The sequence below is a fragment of the Hemicordylus capensis genome, chromosome 3 (assembly GCF_027244095.1).
Source record: "Hemicordylus capensis ecotype Gifberg chromosome 3, rHemCap1.1.pri, whole genome shotgun sequence".
Classification (NCBI taxonomy): Eukaryota; Metazoa; Chordata; class Lepidosauria; order Squamata; family Cordylidae; genus Hemicordylus; species Hemicordylus capensis.
This window is the reverse complement of record NC_069659.1, coordinates 291,764,561-291,778,059: the sequence shown is the minus strand read 5'-3', so window position 1 is coordinate 291,778,059 and position 13,499 is coordinate 291,764,561. Positions and strand designations below refer to the sequence as shown.

Below are 13,499 nucleotides of genomic sequence, written 5' to 3'. Positions count from 1 at the left end.
TCTTATAGTCCGTAAATGAGTTGTCACATTAACAGCTGAATGTGCAAGAGATAACATTTGGCACATCTCTGCAAGCCAAGTGGTCCTGCAATGTGCTATGAAGAGCAAGGCTCTGTTATGACATTAAAGAGCAATAGCATGTGTAGCAGAGCTAAAGACGAACAGTTTTGTGCATATGTGAAAAGCATCGACCCGACTTTATCTGAGCAAGGGAAAGCTGTACTTATCATTAGCATTTCCCCCCCACTTGCATGTACAGTTTCATGGCTTCACAAATGTCACCAATTGTAATAGACGTGATTGGAGTTTTCATTGGCTGCATCAGCTCTTGAGGGCGGGGGGTAGTGGTCAGGAACAGGTTGGCATCTAGAGAAATTCTCTCATAATAACAATAGGTATGAAAGGGGCAAGCTTAAGCATGGTTCCTCCATCATGTTTTCATCAATAAGCATCATCAGCATGTGCTTTGGAAGGAGCATACTACCAGCTGTTGGAAATGCTTACTTGAGATGGAGTATTGAACAGTCCTTTTCAGACATTATGTTGTACAAGTATAAAGATGTCCACACATAGGTACAGGAGAACCTTGTTAATTGCGGACCTGGTATGGTTTTGTGTATCTGTGGTTGGATAATTTCCACTCGACCTCAGTATACACGAAAAAATTAGGCATTTAAAGGGTTAAGACTCTCAAAATCCTGCGTTGGGAATGGGTGGAAATTACCTCCCAATGTCATTTCCTCCTGCCATTTTGAAGACAGGATCAGTATTCTCTCTAATTTTTTTCATCTGTGTGTGGAATGAGTTTTGTTCTGGGCTGCAGTATCAAGGCAGTGTGTGATTCAACCTGATTCAAACTGAGCGGGATCAAAAATTAACTGAGCGGACATCAAAAGACATGTGAGCGCACGCACATGCGCACGCCTTAGAAGGAACACTGGACAGGATCCATTTTGTGTTTTCTTTTTATTTAAATAACAAATAAGGAGGAAAAATGTGACTTTATGTGTGGAAAAAAACTTGATTTTTTAAAAGTCTCGGGGCATTGCTGGACAGCTGGAGATACACACAGCATGGTAGGGAACCCATCCTCCAATTTCCCCCACTTTCGGCCCATTTTTCATCCCGTTTTTGCCAGCCCCTTTGTGCCGTTTTCACCTCTTTGTCCCACTGCCTCAGGAACCTAACCCCCCAATTCCCATTGCCCAAATGCCCCATTATCTGCAGTTCCACTATCTGTCCCCACCCCCGCAGAATGGAACCCTTGCGGATAACAGGGTTTTTCCTTTATAGGCTTTTGTGTGAACTGTACCGTCATTCACTTTAAAAGTGAAACTTGGTACAGGCCCCTCAAATGCATGGTATAGATAGGAAGGAATCTGTTGTACAGTGGTCCCTCGACTTACAAAGTTAATCCGTTCCGAACGCGCGTTCTTAGGTCGAAATTTTCGTAAGTCGAAAAGTGCACCCACGGAGGTCTGGAAACATTCGTAAGTTGAGGAAACCGCATCTAAAAATTCGTAAGTCGAGGAAGCCGCATCTAAACCAGCAACGACTTCCGGTCATTTTTGTCGTTCGTAAGTTGAAAACTTCGGATGTCGAGTAGTTTCTAAGTCGAGGGACCACTGTAGATCTTTTTCAGCATAATGTGTGAATAGTTGTATCTGCGTACATATCTGTATCCATATACACCATACACTTGGACGAGTGTTGAACATAACATGTGAATAGGGCTAGTGAGAGAGACAATTGAATTGGACAGAGGCATGTTCGTATACTGACTATTCCTGATTTGCTCCTTCATCTGCTAAAGTAGGCTGGAAGATAATCTGCTACTAGGCATGGAAGGGAGAAGGCATCCCTCGCTGCTGTCACTTCTCCTCTGGAAACTCCCATAAGCCAGGCTTCCACATCTGCAATACACAGCCCACAGAGGCTAAACTTATTTGAGGCCAACCATTTAATGACATTAAATTGACTCTGTGAGGGGCTTTAAAATAGTATGGGCAACAAGGCCAGGTTGGCTCTTGGTTACTTCCTTTTTTGGTCTGCAACGAGCTAGATAAGCTTTTCCCAACAGTTTATGGTCACTTCCGTTTCAAGGCATAGTATTAGGTGGTAGTGGATTTTTGCTTGCCTGTGCCAAATTGTATTTGGCTTTTGTTCATTGCCTACTTATCTTAATTTTACTCCAGTTCCTTTCTACAAAAGTCCATTTTAATTCTGGAAAACACTGTTGGACTATGCTCTCTGCAACAGGAAGCTGAATAGGAATGACTCTCGATAAGAAGGTAAATATTTTATTTCTCACTGGGGTAGCACCATTAATGCCAACAAAGAGGATCTTGTTTGGTCTGCACAGTGACTTGCCTTGGAAGAAAGTATTCTGCTTGCCCATCTTGGCCTCCTAAGTTAAAAAACACACACACAAAAACCTCATCTGACATGTTCCATATAAGGAAATTAAAAACTGCTTTCTCAGCACTATAAACATAAACCTTAGGAAGAGGATGGAATATATGAATGTGCTGATCTATCACAGCTGAGAAAAAAGGGTTATGAAAGGGCTCTGTGAGGAAGCACTTGATATCATTCATAGTGAAGCCAGTGAGAAATTTCATCCTAGATAAAAGCATCTTGCACCTGCTCACTTTCTAAAACCTGGATTATATGGGTCTTGCTGCCAGTGGATGACAGCTATAGGACAGCCTCATAGTTGCCTGGTTTCTGTGTTGGTTCTTGTAGTGTTCCACCCTCTTTGGAAGAAAAGTAGGAATTCCCTGGATAGTGCATTTTATTCCTCTGTAGCCTGTAACCCTCCTTCCTGTCTCACTGGTTACTTATTAAAAGCATACCTTTGCAATGGCTAATTGGAATAAAGTTAATGTTGTACTTCTGACGTTCGTCAAGAATCCATCAATATATCACCAATTGCCTCTGCACTGTTCCTGTCCAAATCTCAAGGTAGACAGTTGCTGCTTTTAAAGCTAGAATAACTTCAGTTGTTGTAACTGATACCTTTCAGTGGGTGGTATCCAAAGGTGCCTTGCACACAACACTTCTACTTGTGCAAAACTGACACACCCCTCCATTGTATCCCTTCACAATTCTCAAGAGCAGATTTATCTCTTAAATCTGCTCTTGAGGTGGGGGGGGCAGTGCACAGGGAGCTATGGTGCAGATAAATAGGTGGAGAGTTTCATTGCTTGATGGAATTCGGCTCACGCTTGTTTGGAGCCAACCCTATATCCATATCTGGCATTATCTAAATTGAATCAAAATTTAGAATATGTGCAGAATGTCTCAATCTGTTCTGCTGATTATCTTTCCATATATTGCTTTTTTGAGTGGAACTATCTTTTCGTTTTTATGAAATAAGAAACTATCCTTTCAGGGTTTTTTATTTCACTGGATAGCACCCGTGTAGTCAGGTTTGCACAGTAGCCTGGCCAGGTCACTTCAGGAGGAATCCATGAATATCTCTGCTGGGTTGACTGCTATGTTTGTGAGAATTCTTTACTGAAATTGCCACTAATCGCTATACAAGTACCCTGTTTGTATGACCCAGTACAGCACACGTACAATCTAGCCCTATTCATACATTTTGTTCAGTGCACTTATAATCTATGTACAGTGTACACATGTACAGATCTGTACATGTGTACAGTTCACATATGTTCAATGCACATGCAGTAGTGCACTTCCTATCTATACCTTTGACTGGAGGGGACCTGCACCCAGGTTCAGTTTTAAAGTGAACCATATTAGTGTACCAATAGCATACAGTCATACACTCAGAATCATGTACATACTTCATTTCATTACATGTTTATCCTGCCCCATCCAAATGGCTCTGGGCTGTATGCTGGGCTTATGTGCAGACACTTGTACGTATCTACAGCTTAATGGCTGAGTAGGGTTATGGTGACACTGACACTGTCAGACTGCTCTGAGGCTTAGCTACCATACTGGAACAATGCATGGGTTTCTTTGATTTCTTTCTGAAGAGCATGGAGTGGCTGCAGAGTTGGCAAAGCCATGGTTTGCTTTCTTGATCACATTTAAGCCTTGTGGATTAGTTCCCCAAAAGTTGACGTAAAACTATCAAATCTCTCCAAAAGCCATGTATATTATATGGGCATGCTGCAATCACTTGCCATTTGCACAGAGACCATCCTTTCTGCCCTCATGCATAGATGATCTGGACTTGGCAACTTGCACCAATGACCTCTTTCCAGCTGTTTAGTGAGTCATCCCCACATGCCTTTTGTGGGCTGTGTCAGCTGCTAGAACAGCATATTTCCTTACTCTATCAGCCAAATGGAGGAATCTGCCCACTTCTGAGGACTCAGGATGGCTTTATCATTCCCCCACAACAGGTCATGCCATTGTGCTTTACTGGATGAACATTCTCTGGACTGGTCTTGGATCTTGAAGCTGCTTGCTCTGAAATCCAAGGCATGTTGGGAAGCATGTCCCAAGGAGGGTGTGGTTGGGATGGGGGAAAAGAAGTATTTGGCTAATATTGATTCAAGCCAAGCATTAGGAAATCTCGGATCTGTAGGGATCTGTGTCAAATGTTCTTCGGTAGTGTTTAGCTGGAACATTGTTTAGCTGGAACAGAGAATCCTGCATATGATGGGGTGTACATGTGGCTTGACTGGGATCCTCTCCCAATTAGCTTCTTATTTATTTAAATAAGAAGCTTCTTATTCTTATTTAAATCTTAAATCTCTCTTATGTAGAGCTTCCAGTCCACAAAACACACTTTGACATAAGCTTAGCAACATGGACAGGCTGTAAAAACCTGCTCCTTGTATTGTATTCAGTATGGTAGCTGTTTGTTCACTGGTGGAAGAGAGAACCTGGGTATTTAAGAGAAGGCATTCCCCCCTACCCATTGAGATCATCTGGAGAGGTCTATCTTTCGTTGTCACCAGTTCATTTGGTGGTTGCTCAGGGATGGGCCTTCTCTGTTGTTGCCCCAGGCCTTTGGAATGTGTTCCCTACTGAAGTAAGAGCTTTCCCATTTCTGGCAGCTTTTAAAATGACATGTAAGATGCATTTAGTCGCCCAAACCTTTTAACTAGAATTGTGGTTTTAATTTCTGTTTTAATTTGCTCTATGTATGTTATAAACCACCCAGCGATGTGAATTTGGGGCAGCGTACAAATACATTCAATACAATAAATAAATAAAATAATAAATATGCATCGAGAAGGGCTGTAGTTCAGTGGCCCTAGGTTATATTCCTGGCATCTTAAAGCTTGTAACTCTGAAAGATTTACTAAGATGCTTGCGACTCTGGGGAACCATTGTCAGCCAGAATAGACAGTACTGAGCTAAATGGGCCAATGACCTGACTTTGTTTAAGGCCGCTTCATATGTTTACATTTTTCCTGCTGCAGGGAAGCTTCAGTAGCTTGCCCAGCATGAGGAACAAAGCGATTGTACTCTTGGAGAGGAATCAGAGGTTGGGTGCCTTAGCCAAGTCAGAGATCCCCTCCCTCCCTCCCCACCCTTTTTGCCTCTCTGATGAGTAATGGCCCTGTTATGGCAATGTCTCGATTCAGAGATGTATTAAGCCTGTACATGTGATTCACCATAAGGGCATGTCAAACTCTGTTCCTGCAAAACTTACCAAACAGTTGGGTGAATACACCCATCCAACATTATGGCTAGAGAACAGCCAGCCACTTTGTAATCTTCCCCCACCCTTCCCCAGGGGACTTGGAATTTTTTAGTGTCTATTTGAAATACTACATTAGTAAGCAGTTAAAAAAAGCTTGGGAACAAAGGGTTCTGCCAGATGCCTAACTTCCTGATAAAAAGGAACTGGATGCAGTTTCTGGCGTCCTGAGACTCTGCTGTCCTCTAGTGAAAGAACAGGAGTTTTGCACAAGATGAGCAGTGGACATTCGTGCTTATTGTATACTGGGAAAAAAAATCAATGTTGCCTTGTATGTAGTGCTGGAAAAATGTATCCTTTAGTTTGCAGGATTACTTACAAAAATTTGATTCCCTGCTCTAAGCTTAGTGTAATGTTATATGCTGATTATATTCTGCCCTAAACAACTCTTGATTCATGGGTGTGGTTTGGAATTGCATTAACTGGTGTCAAATGGATGTTTGATAAAGAGAAGAAGATGGAACCAAAGGACCCTGTGGTGTTTGAGAAAGCTAGGCGGGATGGGGAAAGTCAGGGCCATGCAAGTGGATATGGAGCAGTATGAATGGAATTTACTCTAGGAAATTAGCTTCCATTTGGATACCTTCTGTGCACTCTAATTCTTCATACAGTCAATGCATCACAGAAGCAACAAAAGAGTTAGTACTATAATGTTATTCTGAGGGCTTAACCAAATGACAAGAGAGATCCATGATTAGATTTCCTGGCATTTTAATGTTTACCTTAATGTAGCAGCAAGGAGATCTGAATTTGAATGGAGCAGTGGTGATGGGATTAACCCTTTCCACTCATGCTGTTTCTCTAGCTTAGCATCCTACCCTGGCTGCTATCAACCTTCCTAAGTATGTTTCCCCAGCAGTGTAAATAGCAGCTGGGGAGATAACTTAGATTGATGAGGCAGTGTGAGCAGAAAAGTTAGTCCTACTTTCCCCAGTGTCACTGCTGTGATCAGATTTGGAGATCCAATTGGTTGCTTTTAGGTAAAATTTTGTTGCGTCTCTTGCATCTCATCTGTGTTGGCCTTACACTACACAAGTGTGAATTCTGAATAATAAAGAAATGTTACTGCTGATTTTTCTATATTTGCTGCTGCAGTTGCCAGTTATGAAAACCTAAAGAGTATGGTTGGGCCCATCCTGTTTCTTTAGTTAAGTGATTCATTTTCACCCTTTCCCTCTACTGTCTTTGTTTAGTTTCTGCTCATTTTTCACAAAGCAGCAGCTGGTGAACTTGAAGAAGACAGTGGCTTGTTGGCTTTAGCAAAGCTCTCCGAGATAGACGTTGCCCTTGAGGGTGTAAAAGGAGCCAAGAACTTCTTTGAAGCAAAGGTAAAAAATAAAGTTTGGGGCCTGGGGATGGGAGGAAAAGAGAACTCAACTTTCTGTCAATGCAATGTTATCTAAAACATGTCCATGTTCACTAGCCAGCTTTATATACACTTGGCAACTTTATCATTTTTGTGATAAACCACAGTATTGTAGGTAAAGCAGAAGATGCAACTCTTGTTTCAGGTCAGATGAAACTGAACTGGAACCAGGATTGGATCAATCAGAGTTACTGAACAGACCTCCACCTTCCTGTGGCTTACAGGGAAGTGATAGCTGGCAGATCTAGGGAAATGTGGTTAGTAGATCTGTCCTTTTGCATTCTGAACATCAGACAGAGCCAAGCTCACACCCTGGAGGAAGATACACTATGAACAGCACCCAGACTAGTTAGTCATGACTAAGCACCATTGAAATCAATGAGACAAGTTAGTCATGATAACTTAAGTCCCATTAATTTTTAATGGGACCTAATTAGTTATGACTATGTATGGATGCTGCCCTAGGACTCCTGGGTATTGGTATACATTTTCAGGCTTTCTTCTATGGGGAGCAGGTCTTAGGATTTCCTAATGAAACTGTGTGCTAACAGGCCTGTGGCATAACATGCCTGTAGGACAGTTCTGTTGTGGAGTTGTGATAAATGTTGCTAATGATGATCTCTCCATCCTTCCCGTTCAACTGATGTATTCTAGGTTCAAGCTTTGTCTTCAGCCAGTAAGTTTGAAGCAGAAATAAAAGCAGAGCAGGATGAGCGAAAACGTGAAGAGGAGGAGAAGAGGCACCGCAGAGCAGCCTTTCGAGAGCTCAAGTCAGCCTTCAGCAGTCAGTAACTGAGGCAAAGCATCTTCCACCCGAGACTGATGCATGTCCTTAAGCGCTGTGCCTTTGACTGTGCCTTTGACTGGATGCCTACTGGAGGGGAAACACAACTGACTTCTATCTTTTTCCATCCCCCGCAACTTCTAACTTAGATGCTTGAGTTACACCACACACAACAGCATTCAGAGTGGTGCCAGTGCTAAGAGTGGTTTGTAACTGAGTGAGCAATTAGCATTGCTAAGAAGGACTAATGCGGAAGCCCCAGACAGAAGATTGGAACATCTGATACATAACAGTGCTGACGCATTACAATTTGGTCAGAAAATAGGTAGAAGATACTGTGTCATACTGAATGTCTCTGCCTTCATAGCTCTAATTTTCTTAGGCTTCCTTTTCTGCATTATTTTTAGCTTCTCCTTAATGTCTTGCTTCCAGAAGAACAGAGGCTTCTTCTAGGTACAGGCCATTCTCTGTGTATACAAACAAATGCCTCCAATCGCTTGTGTATCCTCCTTGTGCTCCATGACCTAGCAAGCAGGCTTCCGGGGCTCTCCTAGTTATCGGGGAAGTACCCATTACTAGATTTTAGCTGGGATCCAAAGTGCTTTTTTGTGTGAGTGGAAGATGCTTCTCTGAGCACAAGGAGGGAATGCCCCCAGTTTCCACCATTTCCTCTCTCTGGTTACAGAGCTCCAGACCACATCCCACATTATTCTGGAAGGCTCTCACCCTTTCAGAAAAGCTTTTTAGGGGCTGCAAAGGGCTACAGTGGGAAGGAGGAGGCAGGAAAGCCCTATTGCTTGAGCGGTATGCCACTTGCGCATCTCTGGATGAAAGTTTATATTCTCTTGTATAGATGCTGTTCAAAGGTCACCCTCCAATTTCCCCCTTTCCACATGTATGTGCACATGGCTGCACTCTAGACAAGAAATAGTACTACTAATAGGTTTTCTGACTCTCCTCCTTTGGTCACATTCCATTGCATATTCTGTTTGGGTCCATAGCCTTTTTGTTGCATTTGTTGTTAATAACCCTTGGCTTTCAAGAAGCAAAGAAACTTCTATCAGTTATGTGTTTAGGGAGGTGGGTAGTACAGTTTGGGGACACATCAGCTTTCCACCCCTGGAAATCGTCACACTCTTGGTGCCTATGGGTGGCAATGCAACTTCTTCTAGACAGTTTATAATTACTTTAATAAAACTGCCAACAATTCCAGCAACTCTTGCTTGCAAGGGAAAATAGCATATACATTCCAAATCAAGCAAGCACCATGTTATGTTGTTCAACAAGCTTATACAATATTCAGAATTTACACTTGTGCAAACGTCGGTCAGGCCCGCCCCAGGCTCCAACTGTACCTGAGGTTGCACATTGAGGAGCCCCTCACCCCACCCCCATCGGTGCCTGGAGCTCACCACATCACTCTTTCCCACCCGCCCTCACTGCCATGTGACACACACTGCATGCTGCTCTTCTCTCCCCCCACCCTGGCTGGTGGAGGGCGAACCTTTTTTCTCTTCCTCACCCTTTTCCACCAGCAGAACGTGAATTCTTTCCTCTTGGCCCCTTCCCTGAACTTCTGCTGTCACTATTCAACCTCTACTGCCTCCCATTTCCTGATTTTTGGAAAGACAGAAGACGGGAAGTGGAAGGAAGTGTGGAGTAGTAGAGTGGTGGGCTAGATAGACTACCTCTTTACTTTTCCACACTTCCTTCCACTGCTTGCTCTCTGCCCTTTGTCTTTCTAAAAGCCAGGGAGAATGAGGAGAAGACAATGGCAGCAGTTGCTGCCAGATAAAGGGAAGTGGGGAGTGCAGATTAAGTAAGGCAACCAACAGGTATGGAACACCTTCCCACCACCTCTGCCAGTCTGCCACCCAAGGCAGCTGTTTCATCACAGCTCCTTAGAGAAGGAGGCTGTCATCTTCTTTGCCAAGCCTGTTTATTGATCACAAGCCAGATAGCACATTCTTATCTCTCTCACTTTTTTAGCTTCTTACACTGTGACACTAAACTGTGAGTGTGGAATAACACAAGGGAGCCCATCCAATAGTAAATAATGGGTGAGAGAACTGCTAAAATATTAAAACTGTATTTGCCAGTCCACAGATTATATTTGATAAAAATCACACTTTTTAGCTAAAAGTATTTATAATAAATGTTTTTATACATTACAAGGTTTGACTCCCGCCCCCCCCCCCCCCCTTTTCTGTTGCTTAGTTATGCAAATAAAATGTTTTCTAACTGGCCAGAGACTAACTTGAAATCCTTTATTCAGTCTTATACTTTAAGGGTTGTTGATTTAAAACTTTACTCTGAAACATGTGCCCACAGTTTGATACCAAAATCAAGACTTTTAGGCAGCTGTGGAACTCTCATTAGCACTAGTGTTTTAATAACAGAGTGCTTGCTATTATAGTACCTGATCTGCTATTCTGAGCTTAATTTTCAGTGGAGCCATAAAGACACCACCTGCTACAGATATGAATCAAATAAAATATGTGGTTAATTCTCATTGCCATCACCCCAAGTCATCTCTGTCCTGTTCTCACTGGTTCCCAGTAAGCATTGTCCATGGCTTCTTTCTTCCAGATATTCTAGCCAGACTTTAAATATAATATCATAGATCCAAATATTAATTTTCTTTGCACCTTTGACAAAAATCCTGGTAATCTGTGACATGATCTCCTGGTAATCCTGATAATCTGTGACATGATCTCAGTATGCTGCTGCTGGAGGGGATTTCTATTGAATGAGAGAGAATGTGTAAAGACAGCTTGTGGTTTTTGTTTGGGATCTTTGTTCTAAACTACAAAGTACTTTGCAAGCTGCTCTTGCCAATTGCTGTTGCCTTCAAGGATGCCTGAATAGGAAGAACGAGACTAGGAAGACTGTTGGAGAACAACTGAAAGGTAAAGCAAAGCACCTTCTGCTGAGTGATACTTGGATTAGCAGCTTTACATTAAAATGAGAACAGGTTCTGTTACTTTAATTTCTTTTTATTTTAGTGCCACCTACTGGAGGGTCTGAACACTGTCCTGCTAATAGTGATACAGCAAGCAATGCTACCAGAGGAGATCACATTAACCATTTAAGCTATACATAATGGAATGAGAAATTCAAGAGGAAGAATCTAGGACAACTCCCTCTTGAATTGTCTCTGCAATATACATTGTTTTGTTCTCTTTTGCTGACAGTTGTGTTTTGCATTGTACCACTTCTTGAAGTGACAAAGCTATCAAAAATGTCCCCTGCACCTATAGCATCTAGACTTTTAAAACACTACTACTGCAATGTGGCTGAGCTAGTACAGGAACATCTAGCTCCAGTTACTTCTGCTCCTGGCTCATTATTTATTTCTAGGATTTATATCCTGCTACTGAAGCAGCATTGTAGCACAGATAACAAGGAAAAAGTGGTTTTGATGCTTATCCTGGGAATGGATTAAGAATCTATTGCTTATCCCTCCTCCACTTATATAGGTAAAACATTGTTGGATAGTAATTGCATCATTACATTTAGGAGGGGGAATACCTGAGCAACATTAGAATTAACTAAGTTGGGAGTTCTATAAGACAGCAATATAGTGCAGATAGGATTGGTTACCACTATTGGTATACTCTAGCAATGCAATAACCCCTCAAAAAGATAGGTAAGTATGGATGTCTCTTAAGAATTGCAAATATGGGTCCTGCTATTTGGTGATGAAGGGGAAAATGAGACAGTTTCTAATGTGGAAGAATTATTCAGAAAAGCATGGTAGGAACCTTCTTAAAGGAATCTGCATTAGTTGTCTGTTTTGCAAAATACATAAGAACAGCCCTGCTGGATCAGACACAAGGCCCATCTAGTCCAGCATCCTGTTTCACACAGTGGCCCACCAGATGCCTCTACACATTGTTTGTATTCAGTGCATATATTATTTCCAGCTGCTCAGTTTCAGCGGCAAACCTAGTGAAAACAAGACATTAAATTGATGGAAATAATCAAAGAATTATGGGATTTTGTGAGCAACACCTTGATATGGTTGCATCTCTCTGTACATTTCAAGTGAGATGCATAGGTTACTGATGGGCTGCAAATAGGATAAACTGATACGAAGTTCCTCTTAAGTATTTTTTTTAGGGTTGAGGTATTTAAGATTCATATCCCTGACTATTTTATACAACAGGTAGTTGAGTAGTAGAATGTTAAAAACTTAGAAATAGTGTGCAACTATAGTGGTGGAATAAAGTTAAAAGTACACATGGATTGGCCAACTTAAGACTCTCCAATTGTTGCTGAACAACAACTTCCATCATCCCCAGCTGCGATGGCCATTACAGCTGGGGATGATGGGAACTGTAGTCCTACAACAGTTGGAAGACCTCAAGCTGGCCACACATGGCATGAATTAATATTTGATGCACAATAGAAACTCGTTCTGGGATTGAACCTTTGTTTGAGGCCTGGTGGTAGAACAGGGCTTCTGAACTTCAGCCATCCTGCAGATGTTGGCATACAATTCCCATAATCTTTAGCTATTGACTACTGTGTCTGAGGTTATGGGAGTTGTAGTCCAAAAACAGCTGGAGGGATGAAATTGAGCAGCCCTGTGGTAGAAGATGTATTAACAAAAAATGAAGGTCTATATAAGTGGGAAGATGGATTGTTACAGTGTAAGTAATGGGTACTTGGCCATTTCTCTGATGGAATGTTAACTGTTAATCACGACCCCAAATGAAATTTCTGGATGAGATTTTGCTGAAATATCATGCCTGGGGGAGGCTATAAAAACCCAGTAAAATCTATCTGATGGGAAGGGCTTATATGAGAGTGTAAGGGGATTCATCCTCTCCCCCAATGTAAAAAAAGAACAGAAGAATCGGCTTGTAACAGGCTGGGTGTGAGATGGAAACAGGCTGAATTTTGGGGAGCTTGGACAAAGAGCTGAAACACCTTAGGATGCAGGGTTTTCTCTCTGGGGATCTGATAAAACCTTTTACTGCTTATAGGAATGCTTCACTATTTCACCTCCATCTAATACTCAAGCTGTATATATATAAAGAAACCAAATATTACAAGATATCATAAGCCTCTAGTGCTCCCTCCTCCCAAGGGAGTCAGAATCTGGAAGCGTTCCACATCTGGAACTTCTCACTACTCAGAGAAGGAGTGCATGTATGACACTACTAGTTCTGTAGTCCAGGGAACATCCATTTTCAGTACTAGAGTGTATGCTTTAGTTAAACTGTGTGTGCTCTATGATGTATAGAGATGAAAGGAGCTGTGTTTATACAGCTAGTAAAAATAATACTTGCTATAAGGAGTTCTCTAGGCAACTTCAGTAAGATGCTTCTTGGCTATTTCTTACAATGCCACTTATTGGCATTCTTAGGCCTCTGCTGGTTATTTCCTGACTTTTAGCAGCAGGAAAATATCTACTATAAATATTTTTAATAGTTTTTACACTGTGTTAAATTGTAAATTTTGTTAATGTTTTAATTATTATAATTTTTTATTTTTACTGTTTTTATTTTAAACCACCCAGACACTCTAGGTTTGGATGAAATAAAATAAAAAATAAAATAAAATAAAATAAAAAATGCTGTGCTGAGACAAAATACAGAACTGGGTGTTAAACCAAACAGCTGTACTCACAATTACAGGGCAATTATGACTGT

General features: G+C 41.7%; 1 protein-coding gene across 1 annotated transcript in view; it reads left to right on the top strand.

The window, feature by feature from the left end:
* The window catches only part of EFHD1 (EF-hand domain family member D1), a 35,251-nt gene extending 25,167 nt beyond the window's left edge, over nt 1-10,084 (top strand). The window contains exons 3-4 of the mRNA XM_053309852.1: nt 6,883-7,017; nt 7,710-10,084. Of these exons, the coding sequence (XP_053165827.1) occupies nt 6,883-7,017; nt 7,710-7,847 (273 nt within the window). The 3' untranslated portion in view covers nt 7,848-10,084. The remainder of the gene's footprint in view (nt 1-6,882; nt 7,018-7,709) is intronic.
* Nucleotides 10,085-13,499: the final 3,415 nt, after the last annotated feature.